Source organism: Sus scrofa, chromosome 5 (assembly GCF_054392235.1).
Source record: "Sus scrofa isolate SSC_HxYL_T2T_F1_AM1 chromosome 5, Sscrofa_HxYL_maternal_Yorkshire_Landrace_v2.0, whole genome shotgun sequence".
Classification (NCBI taxonomy): domain Eukaryota; kingdom Metazoa; phylum Chordata; class Mammalia; order Artiodactyla; family Suidae; genus Sus; species Sus scrofa.
The window spans coordinates 7,064,565-7,091,402 of NC_139387.1; the positions used below are offsets into that span (position 1 = coordinate 7,064,565).

Genomic DNA, 26,838 nt, shown 5'->3' on the forward strand with positions numbered 1-26,838 from the left:
TCCAATTTTTATTTTTTATCTTTTTGTCTTTTTAGGGCCACACCTGCCTTAAAAATGGAGATTCCTAGGCCAGGGGTCTAATTGGAGCTATAGCTGCCAGCCTACACCAGAGCCACAGCAACGCCAGATCCAAGCCACATCTACAACCTACACCACAGCTCACCGAAATGAATCACCAGATCCCTAACCCACTGAGCGAGGCCAGGGATCAAACCCCGCAACCTCATGATTCCTAGTTGGATTCGTTTCCACTGCGCCATGATGGGAACTCCACACAATCTCCCAATTTTTAAATGTCAATTCCTTCTTTAAATTTTAATGTGTTGGTGTTCCCTCGTGGTTCACTAGGTTAAGGATCCAGCATTGTCACGGTGTGGCCCTGGTTACAGCTATGGTGTCGGTTTGATCCCTGCATGCCTTGAGTGTGGCCAAAAAAAATTTTTTGACAGTGTCAGTATATGCCACCAGATATGGACCTTGGCCTGCCATTCAGCAGCTTCTAAATTAGGAAAATTAACTTCCCAGGAAGTCAAGTTGAAATGAGTAAATTTCCAAGAGATTCTATGTCACTATATTCTGACCTGTAACTTTTTAACAGTTTGAACAAAGGACATAAAGGTGAAAGATTCTTTGCCTTGGTTGGAATTTTCCTGCCTAAAAAAAAAAGAAAAAGACTCCAGTTCCCATCTTTTCCCAGTTAATCAATTCCTTATCAACAAGTGGCCTGTCTGCCACCATCAAGGCTAAACCAATGCTTTCTTTGCACACTGTAGTTTCAGTGCTTTAGCTAAAGACAGGTTTGTTCACTTGTCTCTTTTATAAGAGTTCACCCATATCAGGTCAATAAATAGCAAATTATTTGCCCTCAGCATCCCTCCAATCACTTTTCTCCAAAGCCAATTTCTGTTGTGGCTGTCTTTGCTCCTGCCCAGTTGGAGCAGTGGATCTGAAGAATCAAACTGAGTATTTTCTCGGATAACTGAAAAGAAACTACAAAATCTCTCACACTATGTGTGTATGAAGGAGTGACTCACCCCCCTGAGAGTTAATTGGGGCTAATTATGACCAGCCTGACTTGTCACAACAAAACATCTGGCATAACTTGCTTACTCTCAGACAGGGGAGTTGCCTCCACCCTCTCCATGCACATGCTTCCTTTTGAAGCTCACCGTTTTGAAAACAAGGTGTGTGCTTTTCAACGTATGATTATTCAAAGTGGGAGAGGACCCGGGAATGCCTGAGTAGGAATTCAGCTCACAATTAAGCCCTGGCAAGATGAACTCATACGACGGGGGAGAGAAAAATGTCCTTCTTACCACATGGTAAATGGAGACAGCAGCAATTAAGAATGGTGATTGTCTTCTTCCCCTCTACTTTATTTTTTTCCTACTTATATACTAACCCTTTACCCAGAGCTCTTCTTTGCCAAAAAGGCTGGATTTCTCAGTTTGGGTTTCTTTGCTCAACGTTGGTGTGTTTCCAGCACTGCAGGGGAGATAAATGCAGGAACGGGCAAAAATTCAACGCCTTCCTTCCAGGGATTCAGTCTGCCTTCCCTCAGCCTGCACTTGATGGAAGGAGACTCTACACTTTTATCTGCTTATATGGACTCCATCCCTCCTTCCCGTGTGATACACCCTCAACTTTCTCATGCTGTCTTGTAAGGTTTCCTTTTGGGGTATACACACTGAAGAGCACAGTACGGGAAGGATGCAAGCTGGCCAGAACGGTGACCTTTAAATTAAGAACAGCAACTATTTGAGCCAAGCTTTACATACAGTATCATATCTAATCCCCACAGGATCTCGATCTCCATTTTAAGGACGAGAGGACAGGTCTGACGGTATAAAGAGAATTTGTGCCTTTCAATCAAGATAACCCGGTTGGTGGCAGAATTGGGATTCAAACCCACCTACTTCTAAGGCTGCCTCTAGTAAATAACTACAAATACCAGTATCCCTTGCAGCGCCCCAATGCGCAAACGCACTCCCCCCCAAGACCTCCATGGCTCCACGCCCCCGCCTCCCAGTCCTAAAAGGTTGGATCGAACATCCAATCAGATGTCGCCGCTCCCTGTTTCCGACCAATGGGAAGGCTGTTGCTAACATACTGGTTATATTTTTAGCGCTTCAGCACCAGGGAGCGGCGAGCCAGATCTCGCTGGGTTGCGACTCGCGAGGAGAGGAGAGGGGAAGGGAGGAGAGGGAGGTGGGGGAGGAGGAAAAAAAGGGGAGGGATGGAGTCGGGCAAGGCGGTGGGGGCGTGTAAGTGACGCTCTGCCACTTGCTGACGCACAAGCAAGTAGTCCCTGGAGGTGCCCCAGGGGATAAAGCGCTCGGGGTGTGGGGGATGGGGACGCTCCGGCCCAGGCTCCCTCCCCCTTCTTGTCCCCTTGGAGTTTGCCCTCCAGTCCAGCGTTTCTCCGCTGCAGTCAGGAGAAGCGCATTAAACCCCTACGCTACCATTGCCGCCTGTCCTTGCCAAAAAAAGTGATCAAGGAAAAAAAAACTGCAAACCGTGTCTGGAAACTTTTGGATCTCGCCACCCCACGTGGGTTCGGCGACTGCCGTTGGGCCGGAACCATCTAGAATGAGAATAAAGTGTGAGAGAGAGTTAGGGAATGGGCGATTAAAGAAGGGATGGGAATAAGACTTAAGGCGAAAGCTCCCAGTGGCCCTGGGCTTCACCTGGCAGTCTACCGTGCCTGTGACCTCACTCGGCACAGGCCTCCCCACCCCCAACTCCGCGCCCCTCACAGTGACAAAGTAGCCGAGTGACCCCCTTGGCCATAGCAGGGGCAAGGGATGTAAGTGCGAGTCTGAATCAAGGGACCGTCTGGTGCGCAAGCCTGGGGCATCTGGCATAAACAGGCGCCCTAGGATGCCGGCGAAGGCTGTTGCTGAAGGATGAGGCTCCAGTAACCCCTTTTTTGGGGGGGGTTCGACGACTGGGAAGAACCAAAAGGGGCGTCCTCTGACGCCGGAGCTCCGCCTGCAGCAGGCGGAGGACGCGCTCGCGCGTCTGCGCAGAGAGCGCTGGCCGGGTCCCTGCGGTGAGGTTAACCCGCGCCAGAGGCCGCGAGTGGAAGGTTAATGTATCGCTTGGCTCTTTTTCCTGCGCCCCCATCCTCCTCGCCCCTTCTTACTCCCGTTTTGCGTGCCCAAGCCCCGGTTTCTCCCTCGCACTCCCCTCGACGTTAGGCGTCGTCCCCAAATGAGGCACGAGGCTCTTGGAAGATTCGGGACAACTGGAGTTAATAAAGGTCCAAAATCTGTCCAGAACTCCAGTAGTCCCCTGAGCTCCCCACCCGCGAAGAGATTTTACTGGTGTGGTGCGAGTGCTGCGGGAAAAGTCGGACTGTCAGATGCGCCGAGCTGAAGGGATTCGCCGAGGTGGCCTGCGGGATGGTTCGGGAAAGCATACGAACCCTCGGCGCCAGGGCAGGTGCAGGGCTGAAGACACAGCGGGGACGTCCCCTTCTTTTGGACACCCATTCATCCAGCACACCTAAAGTGAGCAGCTGGGTCCCAAACCGGGACCCTACCCTCGCAAGCTTGCTGTCTGCATAGGGAAACACTTTACACGATGAGGACAATTTGAGCAGTTTGGGCATGAAGAAAATAACTACGATGCCGGCGTCGTGATGGGAAGGGGAGGCGGCCCGCGTTACACAGGGCGGTCAGAGGCAGCCTTGCTGATATTTGAGCCAGGATCTGAGTGAGGAGGGTGACCGGCCACCCACGCGTAGGACTAGGGCGGTGGCCAAGGGCCCCCGGGTTCCACGCGGAGCAGGGAGCCGCGCGCCTCCAGGGGTTAAGCTGCCTGCTGGCTGGGAAGTAGTCCCGGCCCAGCGCCCGGCCCCGCCCCTGCAGGGCGGAGGGACGCATCACGCAGGGGTGGGGAAGGCGGATCCGTGCGCAGGGTTGCTAAGGGTGAAACTTTTCATTGACTTTGCTCACTTCGGGCCGGGGCGCGGGAAGGAGCGGGTTCTTGGTGGGGGGGAGCGAGTGGCTTGGGAAACGCGAGGCCAGAAGGGCAAGACCAATTCGCCGGCCACAGCCCAGACCGTACTCCGCCCCGCGACACGAACCACCCTCGAGTCCGCCATCCGCGGTTCGTCGCCGCCGGCCGGCCCGCCCGCCCTCCGTCCCTAGCCGCCGAGCCCGACCTCCAAAAAGCAGAAAGAATTATTGAGAATCATAACCCATAAGCCCCCTCAATCGTCCCCCAACCCTCAACGAAGAAAAAGACACCTTGGCCCCCGGCCGGGCGGCGCCCGGGAGAGAAGGGAGAGTGACCTCCGCCCCGCGCTCAGGACCACCCTGGAGGGAGAAGCCGCCCCGCGGCCGGCACACCGCCCCGCCACCGCGGAGACCCGAGTGAGTGAGTAGGAACCTTGCGGGCGGGGGGAGCCCCAGACCCAATAGGCCGGATGCCTTTCCCCACCCTCGCCCCACTCCAGCTCTTTTTGCTGGACACTCCACGTTGCGGTCGCACCCCCCCTTACACCTGATCAACATTTTCCTTTCTCTTCCCACCTCCCTCTGGAACCCCCCCTTGCCCTGTGCTACTCTTTCCTTTCACGTCGCTCTCATCCTGGGGTATCCCAGAGTCCCTGTCTCCCCCTGTTCCAAGTGCGGCCACCTCCTGGGTGGGGTGCATTCCCTCCCTCCTCCGCCTCCCTCCGTTCTTCATAGCCTAGGGAGTCGCTAGATTTTCCTTGTTCCCCCTGAAAAATAACTCCCACCACTATTAAATAAATCAGAGGAAGGAAGAGGATCCAGGCCTTGTTTTTCTCCTTCTTTTCTCCGGTGCGAGGAATGGGGTGGTAATAATTAATAGGGTTTATTTTTGGCCCTGTGGAGCCTGAGGAATGGAGGGTGAACACCCCCCTTTTGAACCGGTCAGGACTGTCCTCTGGCTGCCCAGCCTGAATTGACCATTTCGTCTTGAGCTTTTTATCCTCGTTAATGTTTTCAAGGAAAACTGGGCAGAAAAAAAAGTACCCTTAAGCAGTATCAACGAGTGGATTCTGGTTGATCCTGGTGAGGTGCCTAGGAGAAAGCTCCCTATTCCTACGCTCCTTCCCCTCTTGTCCAGAAGATGGACTGTGCCCTTGACCAGAAAGGGAGAGGAAGGAGGGAGCACAGAGAGGAGGGGCAGCTGGCAGACCTTTCCCACCCCCTAGAGGAACCAGAACCCCACACAGCGGGCGTCAACTCAGGGGCTAGCCCAACGGGGTTCCAGGCGGCGTCTGCTCAGTATCTTAACCATTTTTTATCTTTCCTACCCACACTACGCTGGGAGTGGGTCCCTCATCTTTGATTTAACAGCAGGAAAACACCCCTATTGCTTTCTTGGGTGCCTGCCCCCATCCCCCTCTTGAGCAGAGGTGGAAAGAAGCTAGTGTGGGAGGAAGGATTAGGGAGGTTTAACACCCAGCAGGGGAGCTTTGCGAGGATCTGGTAAGTCTGGTCACAGAGAAGGCCTTGCAATAGGAGTCTGACAAACAATTTTAAGTATTAGAAGATGTAGTTCAGGTATCAGATGTACAATTTTTCCTTCCCTGCCCGGGAACCTTTTCCCATTACCTTGCCAGGTCTGGTTACTCGGACTTGGATTAGAAGGGGGGTAAGACTTCGGCCCTGCTGGCATCAGGGCCTGATTTTCGGCCCAGTGCCTCCCCGTAGCTTAAAACTGGGAGTTTCTTCGGCTGAGAGGATGGGAGAACTGGGTTTAATTCCTGCCTTTCCTGGCTGTGAGGGTGCAGCAGCCGAGCCTGCTGGGTAGTGAATGAAAAGGCTCTTTTTTCTTTGAATACACCGTCCCTGCAGCAACTCCAAAAGGAGACCACTCAGCCCAAAGAATACAGATGAAGCGGCGGGGTTTGGGGCTGGGGAGGGGGAGGAATGTGAGGCTATCTATCCCAGTTTACCGCCTTCACCCAGGAAAAACTCACTAGAAGCAGATCTTAAATCAGCAGCCATGAAGAAAGAGGAGGAAAGGAAAGTTGAGTTTCTCAAGAAGCCGAGACAGGGATATTGGTGGGGCGATACCGTAAGGGGAGTAGGCCTGATGAGTAGAATTTATATAAAATGTATTAGGAGGTGGGTGGGGGAGGGGCGCCCTCTGCCACAGCGCGCATGTGCATCGGAAACTTTTCCTGGTTCTCCGACCCTCCGCCAGCTCCCCTTACCGGGCATGCGTAGCTCCCGGCTGAGTCTTCGCAAAGTACGCTGGGAAGTGTAGTGTGCCCACAAAGTAGGTCATATGCTTCAACCTGAGTGTTAAGTGTCTGAAGACTGCAATTCCCAGAGCGCAGAGCGCGCCTTTGCCGCCGCCCTCTCCTACGTTGGGGCTCAGTCTGGTCTTCCTGGCTTTAGAGGAACCGAAGTGCCTTGGAGAGGGCCCTTTTTGTAGCAAGAAGCCTTGTAGCCATACTTGGGCTTTCGCAGTCCATGTTTCAGGGAGATGGTGTGAGACTGTGGGCGGGGTGGTGTAGTCAGCACAAATCCTGGAAGCCTTTCAACTTTACCCCGCCCGTCTGAGCCTCCGCCTCCAACGGGCCACCGCCTTGCCTTTGGGACCCGTGTGGTGGGATGAGGCCATTCCCGGTCTCTTGCTCCCCAGAACCGGTCTTGTCAAAATTGAGGACCTTAACTCCTCCCCCCGCTTTTTAGGCCTCACCCTCAGCATTTGGAAGTTGCCAGGCTAGGGGTCAAATCGGCCGGCTTACGCCACGGCGTAATCCTTAACCCACTAATTGAGGCCAGGGATCAAACCTGCAACCTTATGGTTACTAGTTGGATTCGTTTCCGCTGCTCCACATCGGAAACCCCTTGACTCCTTTTTTCCACACTCACTGGTGGTAGTGCTTGATTGTAGGGTAATCGGGTGTTAAAACTTGAGGTGCTTGATTATTTTACAGGTACTCAGACTCTGGGAGCCCAGAGGACTCCCTCACCATTATCCCTCCTTTCTCTATTTTTGTTTCTGTTTTTGTCTTTTTAGGGCCGAACTCCCAGCATAGGGAAGATCCCAGGCTAGGGGTGAATGGGAGCTACAGCTGCCGGCCCAGGCCCCACCTCACAGCAACACCAGATCCTTAACTCACTGAGCGAGGCCAGGGAACGAACCGCATCCTCATGGATACTAGTCCGGTTGGTTACCACTGAGCCATACTGGGAACTCCTCCATTTTTGTTTTTGGCTGCTCTCCCAGTGTGCAGAAGTTCCTGGGCCAGAGGTCAGACCTGTGCCACAGCAGCACAACCAGGTCCTTAACCTGCTGAGAAACACGGGAACTCCTTTTCCCCCTTTAAAACATAACATTCTCATGTTAAAGACTTTCCTTCCTATTTTTCTCAGAAGTTACCTGGAATCTCCATTACCATGTCATTGACATGCAGCACCTTCCAGCTTCTTTCTTCCTCTCTTTTTGACAGTCTCTTAAGCACTTACTCTCCAACACACAGGTCAACACAAGAATCTGAATCCAGGATTAACTTTGTTGCTGGAAATAAAACAAGTAAAGGAGGATAAGATTCTAAATAAAAGCAGATAAAGGAGTTTCCATTGTGGCTCTGCAGAAACAAACCTAAGTAATATCCATGAGCATGCAGGTTTGATCCCTGGCTTCGCTCAGTGGGTTAAGGATCCTGTGTTGCTGTGAACTATGGTGTAGGTCACAGACGCAGCTCAGCTGTGGCTGTGGCTGCAGGTCTGATTTGACCCCTAGCCTGGGAACTTCCATATGTCGCAGGTGCAGCAGCCCTGAGAAGCCCCTCCCCGCCCCCAAAAAAAGGTAGATATAATTTTATTCTCATTTGCAACTTTTTAATATGTTTACATATATTTAACATAATAATACCTTGACAACATTCTGCTGTTGTTGAGCACTTAGCCTTTTGTTCTGTTTTATTTTTTCCTTTTTCTTTTTGCCAACTTCCTGGCCTTTTGTGCCTGGGTCGGGGCTGGAAAAGGTCTTAGAATCCTCTCCTGTGTCCTAACTCAAATCTGCTTGTTCCTTGGAGTTCCCATCGTGGTTCAGTGGAAACAAATACGACTAGTATCCATGAGGACACAGGTTTGATACCTGGCCTCGCTCAGTGGGTTAAGGACCCAGCGTTGCCATGACCTGTGGTGTCGGTCCCAGACTCGGCTTGGATCTGGTGTTGCTGTAGCTGGTGGCTACAGCTCCAATTCAACCCCTTGCCTGGGAACCTTCATATGCCACAGGTGCAGCCCTAAAAAGACAAAAAAAAAAACCCTACTTTTTCTTTTTATTGAAGCTTTCTGTTTCACCACGTTCCATGAATATTTAATATATAAGCTCTAGAATTTGTCCATAGCCTTAAAAAAAGTGAAGAAACTGATCTGAATGGTCATTCCCACCTTTAGTTAAAGACAAGCCAGCACCAGTGCTTTAATCCTCTGTTCCATAAGCTTCTTGAAGTCAAAATTAGAGCCTGAGCTGACAGAGCAGAAAATCTCATTCTAGTTGTCCGGCCTTTTTGTAAGGTTCCACCCCACAGCCATCTGGCCTGGCCTGTTCCCCAGTTAAAGAAGCGAAGGTGGCATTCATTATATACTTCCTCATTTGTGCAGCAGCATCACTGAGGTATAAACTGGTGTGCAGCTTTAGTTGCTTAGGCTGCAGAAAATGGTTAGCTGGGCAGGGCTGATGACAGTGATTCTATTGTATTTTGTGCTGGGAGGCTTATTTCCTAATGACTTTGTCCTGCGTTTAACATGCTTCCATTTTGAGGCTGAACTCTTCAGGGGAGGTGAACTTGGAAGGCAGTTATGCAGCAAAGTTTGAGAAGGCACAGCAAGGCCTAGGAGCCCTTTGGACTGCGTGGAACGACCAAGAGGCCATGAGGTGCCTTGAGACGTTTCATGTTGTGTTCAAGTGTCACTTGAAGTCCAGGCCCATTCTTGGGAACCAGTGCCAACTTTCTTCACAACTTTTTGGTCTCCTCTGTGTAGGACACCTGTAGTGGGCCACTGTGGCCCCTACAGACCTCCATTCTGAGAGGAGGCTCATAGTCCTGCTGGCTGATTTGCATCTGTCCATGAACCCAGCACTCATGAACAGAAAGCCCCTGGGAGTTCCCCGATGGCCTAGCAGTTAAAGGAGCAGTATTATCATTGCCTTGGCTTGAGTTCAGTCCCTAGCCTGGGAACTTTCACGTGCCGTGAGTGCTGCCAAAAAAAAACCCTAGAAAGCTCCTTACCTTTACCATTCTGCTTCTCTTCGAACCTAGAAGGACCCTGGAATTGCTCTGTGGAGTCCATGACTAGACATTTGTATACATGTGGAGATTAAGTCTCTGTTGGAGGCTGAGATGGAGGGAGACAAAGGTCTCCAGAATCCTGAGCCTCCCTGTAGAGAGGCTTTTGAGAGGCCATGCTCATGGCACTTCTTTTGACACCCCATGTGACCCTCTGTCTACTCAGACCTGAGATGAGGGTGGGACTGGACCTAGCCAGTATCAGATTCCCCAGACTGACCCAGTGCGTTTTCTCTGATACTCATTCTACAGAGCTTTGCCTGAAGATTCAGCCCTAAAAATGCCCCTGGCAGCCCTGGCGCATGGCCTGAGAATTACAGCACAGTGAGTTGGGGCAGGTATTCAGAAAGCTCAAAATCTGCAAGCCTAGGTGTTCCCGCTGTGGTGCAACGGAATCAGTGGCATCTCTGGAACACTGGGATGTATGATTGATCCCTGGCCCAGCACAGTGGGTTAAGGATCTGGTGTTGCTGCAGCTGTAGCGTAGGTTGTAACTGCAGCTTGGATCTGACCCCTGGCCTGGAAACTCCATATGCTGCAGCATAGCCAAAAAAAAAAAAAAAAAAAAAAATCTTCAAGCCTAGATTAGCACCTGGATATGGATACTCTGTGCTGGACCCAGAGGGGTGGTGTTTTTTTGGTTTTGGTTTTGGTTTTGGTTTTGGTTTTTTTTTTTTTTTTTTGCTTTTTTAGGGCTGCTCCCGCAGCATATGGAGGTTCCCAGGCTAGGGGGTTAATCGGAGCTACAGCTGCTGTCCCACATACGACACAGCCACAGCAACACTGGATCCGAGCCGTGTCTGCGACCCACACCACAACTCACAGCAACGCCGGATCCTTAACCCACTGAGCGAGGCCAGGGATTGAACCTGCAACCTCATGGTTTGTATTTGGATTCGTTTCTGCTGTGCCACGACGGGAACTTTTTTTTTTTTTCCTTTTTTGTGGACCCAGAGAGGATTTTAATCAAAATCCAGTTCCAGGTCTATCACAAGACAGAAGATGCCTGTGACAGATCCGGGGTCAGTCTCCTCCCTGTGCTGAGTGCGGCAGCGTAGACTCACCCAGAGTTCCGGTTAGAAACATGTTCCGGTTCCCTTGGTCCTTGAAGGTGGCCCTTTTCAGTTTAGTTCTCCCACAGCATGAGCCTGGATCCTGCCCTTTTGGAGAAAGTAGGATTAGGATCACTGGCTCTCAGGACCTCACAGATCATCTTCCTGAGACATGAGGCTGGCCCAGACCTTGGGAATAAACCTTTTTGACCTCTGTGGGATCTGGCTGTGCGAGAATCCCAAAATAACAATCTGACTGTTTATCTTGGGCTGCCTTCTCTCCAGGGATCTCCAAACACTTGATAAATCTGGTCCGCAGCCAAGGACAGGTGGTCAGACAGTCCCTGGGAGCCTGAGTGATGATGGGTCCGGAGCTGGAGGCTCTAGGGTGATGGAAAATTTCTTCTCTCTGCCCCCCGCATCACCCACACCAGCCAGAAACCACAGAGATTCCCTCAGGCCATGCCAGGGCTCCTCTTACCGCCCTGTTGGCCGATAGGGACCACGTCCCTCTCTTTTCCTCTGCTCTCCCCTGAAGCAGCCCCTCCACCCCACCCCTGTCAGCAGTCCCATCCCTCTGGTTGTGACACGTCTTGACTTTTTCCTGGGGATCATGCTCCAGTCTCCATTCTTGGAGGCTGGCTGGCTGGCTGGCAATGCATGCCTGGTCACTGTTCTGCATACACGCCCTGTGAGCCCAGGATAACAAATTGGATGTGACCAGAGTCCCAGCCTCCGTGCAAGGTGCAAGGTTGGCACTGCTACTTCCTGTTCAGTGACCTGTATCCCTTTTCTCAAGTGCCTACTGAAATTCCAGGTACAGCGTGAGGTGGTTCACATCCCTGAACTAACTTCATCTTCCTCACGGTCTCCTGACATTGATGAAACCAAGGCTCAGAGAAAAAAGTGACTTGCCCACAGTCACACACATGAGCCTGGCACTGGTGGAGCAGAAATGAGCCGCTGGGTCTCTGTGACCCAGCGCTGGTCCTTTTCTGTCTGTCCTGGGCCACCGATTCTGCACCCCCCACCCCCAGCTATCTCGCTCTTTCTACTCACGAAGCCTTTCTTTCTCATTTCTCAGAGGCGTCTGAACCCCGAGGCTGCCCGCCTGACATTCTCCGCCATCGCCCTTGGCTTGTGCACGTGCCTGCGCTGATTCTCTGCCGAAGACAGGACCATGCAGCTGGAGATCAAAGTGGCCCTGAATTTCATCATCTCCTACCTGTACAACAAGCTGCCCCGGCGCCGGGCAGACCTGTTTGGTGAGGAGCTAGAGCGGCTCTTGAAAAAGAAATATGAAGGCCACTGGTACCCTGACAAGCCACTGAAGGGCTCTGGCTTCCGCTGTGTCCACATTGGGGAGATAGTGGACCCCGTGGTGGAGCTGGCCGCCAAGCGGAGTGGCCTGGCGGTGGAGGACGTGCGGGCCAACGTGCCCGAGGAGCTGAGCGTCTGGATCGACCCTTTCGAGGTGTCCTACCAGATTGGTGAGAAAGGGGCTGTGAAAGTGCTGTACCTGGATGACAGCGAGGGCTGTGTGGCCCCAGAGCTGGACAAGGAGATCAAGAGCAGCTTCAACCCTGACGCCCAGGTGTTCGTGCCCATCGGCAGCCAGGACAGCTCCCTGTCCAACTCGCCGTCCCCATCCTTTGGCCAGTCCCCCAGCCCCACCTTCATCCCCCGCTCCGCCCAGCCCATCACTTTCACCACTGCCTCCTTCGCCGCCACCAAGTTTGGCTCCACGAAAATGAAGAAGGGGGGCGGGGCGGCAGGGGGCGGGGGGGTGGCCAGTGGGGGGGCAGGCGGCCCGCAGCCCCCGCAGCCCCCACAGCAGCAGCAGCAGCAGCAGCAGCAGCAGCCTCGCCTGGCCCGCTCCCCCACCCACAACCTGCTGAAGCAGAAGAGCCTCTCTCTGTCTCTCCAGTCCCTGAGCTTCCTTGCTACCAAGCCAGCCCCTCAGTCCCAGCTCTCGCCCAATGCCAAGGAGTTCGTGTACAACGGCTCTCCTGGCCTCTTCTTTGATGGGGCAGAGGGCCAGGGCAGTGGCACCGCAGCCCCGTTTGGGGGCAGTGGGGCTGGCCCCTGCAACAGCAGCAGCTTCGACATGGCCCAGGTCTTTGGAGGTGGTGCCAACAGCCTCTTCCTGGAGAAGACGCCCTTCGTGGAAGGCCTCAGCTACAACCTTAACACCATGCAGTATCCCAGCCAGCCATTCCAGCCCGTCGTGCTGGCCAACTGACCGCCCGCCTGCGCTCAGGGCCAGGAGCACCCAAGACCACAGAAAAGAGAAAGGAAAGGAAAGGCCAAAAAAAGAGGAAAAGAAAAATTTTCAAAAAGATTTCCACTCTTACTCTAACTTCTAGAAACAAGATCCAGCCCAGGCATGGAGTGGGCGGGGGCTCCTGAAGCACCGACCACCGTGTCTAACCCAGCCCCCTGCTGTTTTCCTGCCTGCCTTTGATTTATTTGGTTGGTTTGGGTTTTTTTGTTTGTTGGTTTTGTTTTCTTTTTTACATGTAGTTTTCTATATAACATCTTTAATTAGTGGCTTCCTGTGCTAAGAATGGTCCAGATGTGAATTGCTGCTCCCTCCCTCCCTCCCTCCTTCCCACGCCTGCTGTACGGTTGGTGTGTCCAAGCTCACAGGGAAGGAAGACCTGCAGCTGGGGCCTGGCCCTCCTCAGAACAGGGAGAGGCCGCCCGTGTCACTGCCTCCACGACCCCGCCATCCTCTCTGCGCCATCCAACCTCAGCAGGCCTCCTCCGGCCCTGCCACCCAAATGGGCCTGACTCCAGCCCCCGCTTCCTCTCAGGCCTGGGCCCTAGGGATCTGTCAGCTGGCCACCTGACACCCTCCCCTAGAGCTGATTCTGTGCTCTGGCTGGTGTAATCCCTTTCATCTCTGTCCCCTGGCCCCACGCCACCATCCCCACCTGGCCCAGAGCATCACCGGGGCCCCGGAGTCCCAGCCGTTTGCACACACAGCTTCTCTGTGCAGCCCCTTCTTTCCTGGGCCTGAGTAGGGAGGGAGAGTAAGTGCGGGCGTGGCTTGCTGTCGTGTGTTAAAGGATTCCAAGCCATGTGGATCCTCTCTGGATGTGATTCCGCGTTGCAGCAGGTGCTGTTTATGTATGAGGTTGGGGGATGGGCTGGGGGTGGGTTGTCCCTCCTTTTGTAGGGTCCTTCACACGGTAGGGGGAGCCTGGCTGAGCCTAAGACACTCCCAGGGGAAGGCACTGCAGAAGGAACTGGTTTCCACACTGCCAAGGGATCTGCACGTTTGTTTGTATTTGACCAAAAAAAAAAAAAAGTTGTCGTGCGGGGCTGCGGGATACCCAGCCTCTGATACCTAAGAGAAGCCCCTGGACCTGGACCCTCCCATTGTGGGAGCTTAGCCCAGGGCAGGGGGTGGGAACTTTGGGTCAGTGCCTGTGGTTGGCAGTTCTAAGCCTTGACTTGAGACTTTGGTCTTTCAGCTGTAGATGTTCTTTTAGTACATTTCTTCCCCTGCCTGCTTAAGAACCTTCTGGTACCTCTTGCCACCCCATCACTGCCCAGCCCAGCCCCACTAGGCCCTGATGCTGTAAGGAGTGGTCTCCTGAGCAGGCTGGGCTGGACGGGTGCTTGGCCGGCACAGGTGGTGTGTTTGGATTGTTGAAGAGCCTCGCTCCTCATCTCTGCTGGAGAGAAGCTGTTTCTCCGACCCGACCCTAGTGGGCCAGCTTCAATGCTATGATGCTTTGGCAGGTGGGGCCCAGTGCATCAGGGCCCCCATAACCAGGAAGTACCAAAGCACTTGGCACCCCACTTTCTCCTCCCCAGTGACCCCAAGTGGGCAACTGCTATGGCAGTGGGTCCAGCCCAGACAGACACTGCCAGCCTCTTCTCCTTGCAGTGGGCACCAGCTCTACCTCCCTGAGCAGGGCAATAACCCGGCTCCCCGGCCCAGCACCATCTGTCCCCCTAGACTTCTCAGGGGCCAGCCCAGCCTGGGCCACCCTCTCCCTAGCCCTCAGCCCGCGCACAGGTGACAGGCCCAGGCTGCTCTCTGCGAAGGTTGGATGTTGCCTTATCCCCCCTTCCAGCCCCTCCTCCCACACTCAAACACACAGGCACCCGCCACGCCCTGGTCGGCTTGTTTCTCACCACATACAGGGAGGGGGAGACCGACCCCTTAGTGTCTTTTGAAATACAAAGAAAAATGTGTGTTCAGGAGCATGACTCCTGTGCTGGGACCTTGGGCCCACTTCAGTCTGTCTCAAACTTAGGTGTTTTTGCTTCAATTTTATTTTTTTTAAGAAAAACAAAAATCTGCACTAATTTACCTGGTTTCGTAGGAAAACTTTTTTTTTATTTTTTACATTTTTTGGTGTCCGTTTGTATTGAATAATTTGCTACATTTGTAAAATGTAAGAGGTATATATAATATATGTATATTTCTAACGTAAAAAACGTAATTTTTTTCTTTTCAAGATTTTTTCTTAAAAAGAGGAGAGAAACAAAGATATTTTTTCAGGAAAAACAAACTTTAAAATAAAAAAAGCGGAGAATAAAGCCTACGTCTCCCCTTTCCCCATCCTTTCTGTCTACCCTTCTTTCCCAGGAACAAACCACAAGGTGGATCGTCTTGTAAAGAATGTAAACTTTTAGTCCAGAATGATGCATTTTTCTCAATGCGGTGAGCTGTGGATTCTCTGTCTAGTTTGACCCCTAGGGATGGGCAGGGGGGCATTGAGGCAACGTGACGAGGAGCTTGGGGGAGCAGGGTAATGAACTCGTTTTCTTTAGTGAAGGAGGAATACAATCAAGCATTTTGTATTCAGAATGTTGTGCAATATTTTGGAATGAAGCATTGGTGTGTTTAGAGATTTAGTTTAAAAACAAAAAGATCAAATCTGTACAGTTTATATTGTTCCAGATTTTTTTAAGTTTGTATTAAAAGCATGATATATAATAACCTTCTGTGCTCGATGCTTGTTCTCTTCCTGGGACCCCATGGGGGAGGGAGAGGGAGTGACCCAGCCCCTTGGGCTTCAGGCGGCAATTGGTCACCCTCAGCTGACCCATGCATGGGCAGAGCAGCACGGGCCCCTTTTTACATCTCAGGGTGCCTGCTCCGTCAGGTCCTTCTCCACCTTGGGAACAGGTTCCACAAGACTGGGAACTGCCCCAGCTCCCTTCAGGCCAAGGGAGGGGTTGGCCTCCATCCAGCCTGCTCTCCAGCTGGGATGTGGCCACCATAAACCACCAAACCCTTATGAGTGGGCAGCGATGAGAGGAGCTGGCCTAGGTTCTGTCCAAAACCCTAGCGCTTAGATTCTCAGCCCTTCTCTTGCCCGGGCAGTTGCTCGGAGCTGCTTTGGGGGCGAGGGGCCCTGCCCGAGTGGGCAGGGGAGGAGCTGGTCCCTGCGTGGCCATCTGCTGCTTCCTCCTTCTTCCCCGGACCCAGCCCCTCGGCCCCATTACTGCATATCAGGCCCATAAGACCCATGGCTAAAGAGGGCGATCAAGCATTTGTTGATCCCTAGTCGACGCTCATGACACCCTGGTGACACTGGTATTATCTCCACAGTACAACTGAGAAATGGGCTTCAGGTTAGATTACCTGCTACATTCATAAAACTAGGAAGTGGGAAGCTGAGATTTTGACCCATGCGTGAATTTTTGTGTACTTAACTCTGGTAACTGGTATGGGAGAGTGACACTGGGGGTGGTGGGGAGGACTGGTCTTGCCACCTCCATCCAGGCTGGGGCAGGGGGCAGGCAACCCTTCTGGGCCATCAGTGGGGTGGGTTTCCTCAGGCCCCTCACCCTCCACACAGGCCAACACCATCCCTCTCCACCCAAGTGTGTGAATTGGGCCTCAGGCCAGATATCTCACCTCTGCACAAGGTCCCAGAAGCCCTTGATGTTGTGTGAATTGGGCCTCAGGCCAGATATCTCACCTCTGCACAAGGTCCCAGAAGCCCTTGATGTTGTGCCCTCCATGGACCACCTCCCACCACAGAGCCTGTTGGGGAGAGAGAGGCCCCAGTCATGGATGCCCAAGCCATAATGCCACTCCCAGAGGTCTCCCTTTCTTCTGCCCTCAGGAGAAGCCCAGCCTGTCTCAGTGTCCCTGTGCAGAGGCTGCCCAGTGGCCTGTGGACCCCAGGGCCCCTCACACACTCATTCCTATTTATGTTAGGGAGTTCCCCAATGGCTCGGGGGTTAAGGCCTGGCACTGTCAGTGCCGTGGAGCGAGTTCGATCCCTGGCCTGGGAACTACCACATGCCATGCATGAGACCAAAATAAAAATAATAATGCAGGAGTTCCCGCTGTGACTCAATGGAATTGGCGGCATCTCTGCAGCAACAGGACATAGGTTAGATCTCTGGCGTAGCAGAGGGTTAAAGGATCTGGCAGTGCCACCGCTACAGCGTAGGTCACAACTGCAACTCAGATCTGATCCCTGGCTTGGGAACTCCACATCCTGGGGGCAGCCAAAAAAAGAAAAACAACAGCAAAAATAATGCAGCCCATATTTATGTTAATATAAATAAAACACTTAGCACAGGTCTTGCCACAGTAGGGGCTCCAGTCACTCATTCCCACTCCCTGTGCACGTGGCAGGGAGCTGACGGGCCTGGGGGAGGCCCAGCTCAGGTGCCAAGATGGCTTTCCCTGCCAGCCCCTCCGGCTGAAAGAATGGAGACTCCAGATTTGAACAAACCTCCAAATCTTCATGGCTCCGGCATAGAAATGATTCGTTCCTATGTTCGTGCCTCCATTTATTCACCAAAAACTCGCTGGCTCTGAAGCGGTGCAGTGGGGGACCTGGAAAGAGCATTCTAGTAAACTCAGAGTTCTTTGGATAACAGGTTCATTTATTCACAAACCCTCCATGAGCACCCACTGCCTGCCCTGGGAGCACAGGTGGGACAGAGTCACAGGAAAGGTGCACACAGGCGGCCTGGGAGCCAGGTCTGGGGGCGAAGAAGAGCCAGGGATAGAGAAAAGCAAGGCCAGACTCCTCCTGGGGACACATCAGGAGGGTGCCCGTCAGGGAAGTCTGGACTCTGCTCCTTGAGAAAACAAGGAGTCCAGTCCCACCCCCGCCACTCCCGAGCTGGGTGACCTCAAGCAGGCACCCCGCCTACTCAGGCACCTCAATTCCCTCACTCTAAAATGGGAATGATAATTACACCTGCTCGTGAAAATTAAATGAAATAGTGAGTGGAAAGTGCTGAGCACGGTGGCTGGCCCAGATATCATTTCAAGTATCATTTCATCATCAGGGCCATTATCATCCATCCTCAGACACCACCAGCCAACCCAGTCCAGCACGCTTCTCTGCATCAGCAAACAGGCCGAAACCCAACCCAGCCGCCAAGAGCGGGGCCGGGCTGGGGCGGAAAAGGAAGCTCCATTCTTGAGCAGACACTCTGCTGGCCCCGGGTCTGCCCTCTGCCAGGGCGGGAGGCAGCGTGCTGTGAAATACACGGATCCCCCTCGATGTGTCTGGAAACCTCCTGGGCGTTGCTCCCTGGAGAGCAGATGCACGGGGGTGGCGCGGGGGTGAGTCATGGCAGCGGGAGAGCCCTGCTCTGCTCCTCCCTGTCGGCCCGAGTCAGCGCCCAGCCTTGGGCCAAAGGGATGCCAGGGTCTGATCCCTTCTCCGCCACTCCCCCAGAGTGAGTCACGGGGCGGAGGGGCATGCGCTTCCCCTCCCCCTCCTTTCCTGGGTCTGGCCGGTTTGGCCAAGTCCTGACTGGGCAGGGCCTAAGGAGAAGGACGTCTTCAGGCCCCTGGGCAGCAGGAATCCGCTGATTTGCTGGGTTTTAATTTGGGGGATTTCACTGCCAGCGATGGAATTGGGGCCTCACTGCTGCAGACTCTGTGTAACCTCAAATGTCTTTCACCCATCTTGTTTTTAAAATGTTTTAATTATAGTTGATTCACAATGTTATCAGGAGTTCCCATCATGGTGCAGTGGAAACGAAACCGGCTGGTATCCATGAGGATGCAGGTTCCATCCCCGGACTTGCTCAGTGGGTTAAGGTGTTGCTGTTGCTGTGGCTGTGGTGTAGGCCAGCAGCTGTAGCTCTGATTCAACCCCTAGCCTGGGAACTTCCATATGCCATTCGCGCAGCCCTGAAAAGAAAAAAAAAAAAAAATTAAAACTGGGAACTATATTTAGTCACTTATGACAGAGCATGATAATGTAAGAAAAAAGAATGTATATATGTATGTGTGACCGGGTCACCTTGCTGTATAGTAGAAAATTGACAGAACACTGTAAACCAGCCATAATGAAAAAAAATTAAAATCATTATAAAATTTTTTTTTAAATTACAATGTTCTGTCAAGTTCTGCTGTACTTGTTACACATATATACATGCTTTTTCTCATATTATCTTCTATCATGTTCTATCACAAGTAATTGGATAGAGTTCCCAGTGCTATGCAGCAGGATCTCATTGCTTATCCATTTTTTTTTTTTTTTTTTTTGGGCTGTTTAGGGTCGCACCTGCAGTATATGGAGGTTCCCAGGCTGGGGGTCAAATTGGTGCTGTAGCCGCTGGCCTACACCACAGCCACAGCAATGCTGGATCCTTAACCCACTGAGTGAGGCCAGGGGTCGAATCTGCATCCTCATGGATACTAGTCAGATTCGTTTCCACTGAGCCAGGACAGGAACTCCTGCTTATCCATTCTAAATGTATCTACGTCACAGCCACAGCAACACGGGATCCAAGCTGCGTCTGCAACCTACACTGCAGCTCAGAGCAACGCCAGATCCTTAAACCACTGAGCGAGGCCAGGGATCGAACTTGCATCCTATGGATACTAGTGGGGTTGGTTACCGCTGAGCCACGACAGGAACTCCCACCAAGTGGCCCCTTTAGATTTCGTGGTTGGTGGGGAGGGGAAGCTTCCCAAGGAGCAGGCTTTCAACCTGGGATCTGAATTACAACAGAATTAGCGGAGAGAGCAGCAGAGGGGTCAGCCACTCCAGGGCAAGACAGGAACAAGCACGGTGGGCTCAGGGAATGGAAAGGCCAGCAGTAAACAAGAGGCCAGTGGCACAAGATGAGGTGGGCGAGGCCCTCTGTTGCCAGGAGCAGCGAGCAAGCGATCTCTCATACCTCAATTGACAGACCTTCCCAGGGCCCCTCCTCTGTGCCAGGTCCTGAGCCTGCTGGAGGACTGGGGGTACTTCTAGTGGTAGAAGAGTGGAGGGGCAGACAGAGCCAGGTCGTTACTTCAACAGCCGGATCAGATCCACGGCAGAAGGAGGCTCAGGGAGAAAAGGCTCCTTCCCAACCCGGAAAGGCTCCTCGGGAGGGCCAACAGAGCCAGTGGGTGAGGAGTTAAGGCCCAGCACACGTATCAAGTACCCCTGGGTGGGCTGGTGCAAGGACACCTGGACTCAGCATAGAGGGGCTCCCTGAGGGCGGTGGGGAGGTGGGACGGAGTGAGGGGGGAAAGCCATGGGCACAGCAAGTGCACATGACCCCTTCAAAAAGCCACAGAGCTATCCAGAGGGCAGCAATGTAAAATGAAACCTATAACATATTTAAAAGAGGAGGATGTCTTTGTGATCTTAAGTTATGCAAAGATTTCTTTCCTTTTTTTCTTTTTGGACTAGCCTGTGGCATGTTGAAGTTGCCAGGCCTGGAGTCAAATCCATGCCACAGCAGTGACTCAAGCCACAGCAGTGACAAGTCCAGATCCTTAACCCATGGAGCCACCAGAAAACGCCAAGATTTCTTAGATCTAACTCCAAAAGAATGATCCATAAAAGACAAGACTGACTGGAGTCGCCTGGTGGCTCCATGGATTAAGGACCTGGCATTGTCACCGCTGGGGTTGGGTCACTGCTGTGGCACAGTTTCAATCCTTGGCCCAGGAACCTCTACATGCTGTGGACATAGCCAAAAAAAAAAAAAAAAAAGACTGATAAATTGGACTTTATAAAAATAAAAAACTCCCCTTAGACACTGTTAAGAGAATAAGAAGCAAGCTACAAACTGGGAGAAAATGTTAGCAAAATACAGTTTTTGTAAAAAGAGATTTTATACAGAATCTATGAAGAACTTTAAAAACTCTGGAGTTCTCTTGTGGTGCAGTGGGTTAAGGATCCAGCATTGTCACTGCAGCGGCTTGAGTCACTGCTATAGCTCAGGTTTGATCCCTCGCCTGGGAATTTCTATATGCCAGGGGTGCAGCCAAAAAAACCCCACCCTCCATTGTACCATTTCATAGTATATACAAATATCAAATCATTATGTTTTATACCCGAAACTAATGCAATGTTAAAAGTCAGTTAGGGAGTTCCCACTGCAGCACAGTAATAAATGATCTGGCTTATTTCTATGGTGTGGCAGGTTCAGTCCTTGGCCCAGGAACTTCCACATGCAGTGGGCATGTCAAAAAAAGGAAAGAAAAAAAAAGTCAGTTATATCTCAATTTTAAAAACCCTTAGGAGAGTTCCTGTCATGGCGCAGTGGTTAACGAATCCAACTAGGAACCATGAGGTTGCAGGTTCGATCCCTGGCCTTGCTCAGTGGGTTAAGGATCTGGCGAGCTGTGGTGTAGGTTGCAGACTCGGCTTGGATCCTGCATTGCTGTGGCTGTGGCGTAGGCCGGTGGCTACAGCTCCGATTAGACCCCTAGCCTGGGAACCTCCATATGCCAAAGGAGCGGCTCAAGAAAAGGCAAAAAAAAAAAAAAAAAAAAAAAAAAAAAAAAAAGACAAAAAGCAAACAAACAAAAAAAAAACCTTAGGAATTCTCATGTGGTGCAGCGTATAAGGATCCAGCATTGTCACTGCAGCAGCTTGGGTTGCTGCTGTGGTACAAGTTCAGTCCCCGGCCTGGGAACTTCCACATACTGCAGGTACAGCCAAAAAGAAAAAAGGGAAAAAAACACCCTCAATTATAAGAAAGCAATCCAGTACAAAACTGGGCAAAAGATCTGAATAGACACTTCTCAAAGAAGATATACTGATGGTAAATAAGCACATTAAAAAAAAAAAAAAAAAGCAGGAGTTCCCATAGCGGCTCAGTGGAAACCAATCTGACTAGTGTCCATGAGGATGCAGGTTCAATCCCTGGCCTTGCTCAGTGGGTTAAGGATCCAGCACTACTGTGAGCTGTGATGTAGGTCACAGATGCGGCTGGGATCTGGTGGTGCTGTGGCTATGGTGGAGGCTGACAGCTGTAGCTTCGATTCAACCCCTAGCCTGGAAACTTCCATATGCCACAGGCTTAGCCAAAAAAAAAAGACTGACAATACCAAGTGTTACTGAAGATGTGGAAGAATGAGTAACTTTTATACGCTGCTAGTGGGATCTAAAATAGTACAACCACTTTGGAGGAACTTCCACGTGCCACGGGTGTAGCCATTAAAAAAAAAAAAAAAAAGAAAGGGAGTTTCCACTGTGGCTCAGTGGAAATCATTCCAACCAGTATCCATGAGGATGTGGGCTCCATCCCTGGCCTCACTTAGAACCTCGAGCTTCAGGGTAGGTTACAGACGCAGCCTGGATCCAGTGTTACTGTGGCTGGGGTGTAGGCTGACAGCAGTAGCTCCAATTCGATCCCTAGCCTGGGAATTTCCATATGCCACAGGCACAACCCTAAAAAGAAAAAAAAAATTGTACACAACTGGTCATAGCAGCTTTACTAATTAGTCCTAAACTGTAAACAAATGAAATGTCCTTCAAGGGGTGAATGGTTAAAAAAATTCGAGTACATCCACACTATGGAATACTACTCAGCAATAAAAAATGAACTACTGATATATGAATGAATCTCTCTCTATATATATATTTACTTATTTTATTTTGGCCATACCGAGGCATGTGGAAGTTCCATCGAACCCAAGTCACAGCAGCAACCAGAATTACAGCAGTGACAATGCTGGATCCTTGTAACCCATCAAGCCACCAGGGAACTCCTGAATCTCAAAATATTAATGCTGAGTGGAAGACAGAGAAAAATAAAAAACAAAAACACACCACACTGTTTGAATCCATTTAAAGAAAATTCTAGAAAATGCCAACTAATCGTGTAGCAACAGAAAGCAGATTAGTGGTTGCTTGGGGACAGGAGAGGGGGAGGGGAAGAGACAGGAGGGAAGGATTAGAGAGAGGAGCAAGGAAATTTTAGGGGGTGATGGTTTCATATAAAACATCAAAACATATCAAATTATAATCTTTAAGTATGTGCAGTTTATCAACTATCAATTATTCCTCAGTAAAGCTATTGGACAAGACAAAGTCCCTGCCCTCACCAGGCTCAAATCCTAGTGGTCAGGATAAACAGTAAGCCTGATAAACACTGAGAAAAATACCCCCTGGGGAAACAAAACAGGGCAACACAGTGAGCACAGGACAGAAGGTGGGTGAAGGGGGACACTTCTCAGCAGGTGGCAGCTCCTCCGGTCTCTGAGCACCCCCAGCCCCCAGGCAGCCCCCTTCCTTCTCTGAAGGATCTCAGAGGCTGAGTGGCTTTGCACAAATCCCAGCCTCTCTGTAGCTCAGCTTTCTCAGCCATATGGTAGGGAGACAGAGCTGTGCCCAGCTCATTCCATAAGGGGTCCCACGTGGTCAGTTCTCTGCCCAAGGGGGCCTCTCACCTTGGCCTGGCTGGATTTGGGGACAAGCAGAGGACCTGGGGTTGTCTTCTGGGGAGGGGGCGTGGTTTGGAGCAGCGGGCACCCCTTTGCAGCACAGCTTGCAGAGGCAGGATGAGCTGAGGTGTGCCAGGGCAGGGGACAGGCCAGGTTGGCCTGAGGCCCAGAGAGGCGGGGCAGGAGGTCATTGGCCATGGGCAAGGAGCCCATTTGGCCCTCTCTCTGGACACAATGTCCTGGACTGCTTCACAGCTTGGCTGGCCGACAGGGAACAGTGGCTGGCAGAGGATTCAGGCAGCCGGCCAACTGAGGGGGAGCAGCCCAGCTTGAGCAAAGGGCTGGTTCTTACACCCAGACCTGCCACCTTGGGCAAGAAGAGGACCAGCTTGTCCAGAAGGCAGGTAGAGGGCGGACCTCAGCAATCCCTTCCTACCCTGTGCCTTAGTTGCCTCATACCACCTGCGGCTGCCATCCCTTGAGCTAAGCCCTCCAAGAATTAGAACCCTGCCCCTAGTCCTGGATTCTAAACTCTGGTCCGGCCCCTCGCTGCTGTGGCCTTAGGCAGTTCACAGCCTTCCTGAGACACAGAACTCCACCTGAAAAATGGTATCTACTTCTTTGGGTTTCAATCCTTGGAAAGCATTTAGGATAGTTACCCTCATAGAGGAAGCCCTTGATGGAACAGTCTGCTATAATTACTCCATTAGAGCAACAATAATAATGTTTATACACTGAGGGCCTCCTGGGTGCCAGGAGCTTTACCTACACTGCCCTGAAGCCCCAGCAGCTACCCAAAGACAGGTTTTATCACCCTCATTTTGTAGGTAAGGAAACTGAGCTCCAAAGCAAAGTGGCCAGCTGATATCAGGGTGCAGTGGCTCTCCCCGTGGGAACCTACCGTGGGCAAAAGGATAAGCGCCTATTGGGCAGACACCCCCGGCAGAGCAGAACCAGGGAGGGGCTGAGGGGGTACTAGACACTCAGCAGTGGAACCCAGAGACCTTGCTTGCTTCCCACAGAACTCTACTGGTGGAGAACAGACAAGATACCCTGATACACGAGCCAGGGTGCTCAGCAAGGGTTAGGGGCAGCTGGGGGAGCGAAGCATTCATTTATTCATTCAGCAAACACCGATGGAGGGAAATAGAGTCGGTGCTACTGTGCATGGTCTCTGGAACCCAACTGCTAAATTCTGGACTCAAGGCATTGTCACTTGGGAGGTGAGCAGCCTAGGGACTCCCAGTTCCCCCATTGAAAGTGCCTTTGTCCCCGAGCAAACCAGGACAGTCCATCACCCTTCCTGGAGGAGATACTCCACCTCTTAGTTTTCTTAACTGTAAAAGGACACCAAATCTACCTCAAATTGCTGTTTTAAAGGCAAAATGAACATAAAGCCCTGGGCTAACACTCCAGGCCCGATAAAGGGGAGCAGGGATAGAGGTATTTCATTTCATCCCTGCAGAGGGAGCCAAGTGTGATCACCCTCACTTTGCAGATGAAGAGACTGAGGCGCCCATCATGTCTCAGCAGCACAGGGGTCTGGGCAGCTACTGCTCTCATCCCAAAGCCTGCTCTTTAAGTTGCTCTTAAACAGGTGTTAGTGAGGCACCCCCAGGGGCTCCCAGGGGGTCTTGTGTGAGGCCAGCTGGGCAGGGCCTGCTGTGCTGCAGCAGCAGGCCCCCGGCAGCTGTGGGCTGGTCCACAGGGCTGACCTGGACCACGTGTTCCCTGGGCAAAGCCAAAGGTCCACTGAGAGCTGACTGGCCCAGTAGGGCACCACCTATCAGCCCAGGGCCAGGCCCAGGTTCTGAACTGTGCCAGGTCCTAGGAGGGGTGAGCGGAGTTTAAGGATATTTCAGTTACCTTGCTAAGTACTCAGCATGCGCTGACATGTGGGGTTCTTCCCTAGACATTAGGAGGGTCCATGATCAGTCCCATTTTATAGGTGGGGACAAAGAGGCTCAGAGAGGAAGTTTACCCAAGGTCATCCAGGGGGTAGAGGGCGGAACCAGTCACCACTGGGCTTCACTGTCAGACTTAAGAACTCACAATACTGGGGGCCCTGACGCACTGGGATGGGAGAGGCAGCTGTGGAAGTCACCTTAGCCAGACGTCAGGGCCAGGCAGGGAACCTTTGTTCGGGGGAAGAAGCCATGGCCCCAGGCAGAGCCTGGGCTCTCGCTGCAGTCTGGGCTCCCCTGGCGGCCCAAGGATCCCAGAAAGGCGGTCACCCCCGCCCCGGCGGACACCCGCCTCCCTGTGCCCCGTCGGACAGCTACCTCAGTTTCCTCTGGGGCGCCAAGCATCAGAGAAGGATGCTGGGCCACACAAAGCCGCCCAGACGGACGACGCCCGGGCCGCGCCAGTCCCAGGCGCCCGACGCCGGCGGAGCGCTAGGGGGAGGGAGGGGTTACGTAACGGGCGGCGCGGGCGTCAACGTCAGCGGGGCGCCGGGGGGGGGGGGCGCTGGCCGCGTCCTCTCCCGGGAAGAGCCAGGCTCTTCCGTCCTCCTGACGCCAGGGCAGCCCCCTCCGCGCCCGCCCGGCCCGCGAGTGCTGTGGGCCCCCGCCAGCCGGCATCTGGGAGCGCCGCGGCCGGGAGCCGGCGTGACGATCTCGCCGAGGCCGGAGCGGGCGGGCGGAGGAGGGGCTGAGGCCTCTCACCGCGGGGACTCTCCCGCTCCGCGCCCCTCCCTGGCTCCCCAGCTCCCGGTCTAGGCGCCCCGCAGCCTCCTCTGCAGCCCGTTGTCGCACCTCCCGCTTCGGGCCCGGAAGCGCCCCCGCTTCCCCTGCCAAGGTCACCGGGACCCGAGGGAGCTCCCCGGCCCGCCTGCGTCCGCCGCTTGCCGCCCGGTGCCCGCCGGGCGCCTCTGCCCACCCCTCCCCACCCCCACCCCCCCCCCCCGTCCCCGGCGGCGGTTCCTGCCTCTGCTGGCACTTACTTCCTCCCGCCCGGCCTCGCTGTTATTTATATCCGCGTCTGTCTCCCCGGCACAGAGGGGAGGCGGCAGCAGGGCCGGCCATGCGGCCCGCACGCGCACCCGGTGCAGCGAGTGCCGCTCGCTCCTGGGCCCGCCTTTGCGGGGTAGTCTGAGGAGGCTCCGTGTCTAGGCCTGGCTTGCCTGATCCTTAGGAAAGGGGAAGGATTCGGGCAACTGTCACCTGAGGTCATCCCCAGCCCTAGATCCCACCTTGATGGCAAAGACGCTCCCTCCCTGCCCCTCGTCATGGCGTTTTGAGCTTCCATGCAGTACCCACCAAGCTCCTAAAGTAGATCATCAGGGCGTAGGGAGACTGCTTAACAATGCTGATTCCCGGAGTTACCGTTGTGGCTTAGCGGAAACGAATCCGACTAGTATCCAAGAGGATGTGGGTTGGATCCCTGGCCTTGCTCAGTGGGTTAAGGATGGGGCGCTGCTGCAAGCTGTGGTGTAGGTGGTAGAGGTGGCTCATATCGTGAATTGTTGTGGCTGTGGTGTAGGCCTGCAACTGCAGCTTTGGTTCCATCCCAGCGTGATGCAAGTGCAGCCCTAAAAAAACAAACAAACAAACAAACAAAAAAAACTGCTTCCAGGGTTCCCCACCAGTTCCATCTGAGTAGTTTCCTGGGAGTGAGGCCTGGGACTCTGCATTTGAAATAGGCTCCCTGGGAAAATCCTGAGCTTTCTAAGGTTTGGGAGTTCTCTGTCCTGTGCTTGCTTTGGGGCAAGGGAGAAAGACGCCGGAGGGTGACATGTTGAAACAGCCCTTGCTTTGATTGGATGGAGCGGGATGGAAAGACAGGGAGAGGGGAGAAGTTAGGGAAGAGCGGCTGAGGGCCTGGGTGCAGGGAGGGTAGGCTGGGAGACTTGGCCTGAGAATGAATTGTGG

General features: G+C 52.9%; 1 protein-coding gene and 1 long non-coding RNA gene across 6 annotated transcripts; one reads left to right on the forward strand and one right to left on the reverse strand.

Moving 5' to 3' along the window:
• Positions 1–313: 313 nt before the first annotated feature.
• Positions 314–26,038, reverse strand: LOC110260629 (uncharacterized). Of its 4 annotated transcripts, none has more exons than XR_014802992.1 (8): positions 25,249–25,376; positions 17,061–17,164; positions 16,229–16,357; positions 10,357–10,452; positions 7,375–7,512; positions 6,197–6,482; positions 2,517–2,584; positions 314–1,485 (listed from the first exon to the last, which is right to left on the reverse strand). It is a non-coding gene; the product is annotated as an uncharacterized LOC110260629 (long non-coding RNA). The 4 variants fall into 4 exon arrangements; XR_014802993.1 differs by having other exon boundaries at positions 1,343–1,485; positions 7,391–7,512; positions 16,293–16,357; XR_002343881.2 differs by lacking the exons at positions 314–1,485; positions 2,517–2,584 and having other exon boundaries at positions 4,775–6,482; positions 16,293–16,357.
• Positions 3,956–15,304, forward strand: TOB2 (transducer of ERBB2, 2). 2 transcript variants are annotated; one of them, XM_021091455.2, is made up of 2 exons: positions 3,956–4,383; positions 11,429–15,304. In XM_021091455.2, the coding sequence occupies exon 2, from the start codon at positions 11,525–11,527 to the stop codon at positions 12,584–12,586; it is 1,062 nt and encodes a 353-aa protein (XP_020947114.1). In that variant the 5' UTR covers positions 3,956–4,383; positions 11,429–11,524; the 3' UTR covers positions 12,587–15,304. The 2 variants fall into 2 exon arrangements, with proteins under 2 accessions (XP_020947114.1, XP_020947113.1); XM_021091454.2 differs by having other exon boundaries at positions 3,956–4,379.
• Positions 26,039–26,838: the final 800 nt, after the last annotated feature.

What these genes read in the sequence shown, in the direction of transcription:
- TOB2 (XM_021091455.2), top strand. Translation starts at nt 11,525, where the DNA reads ATGCAGCTGGAGATCAAAGTGGCCCTGAATTTCATCATCTCCTACCTG.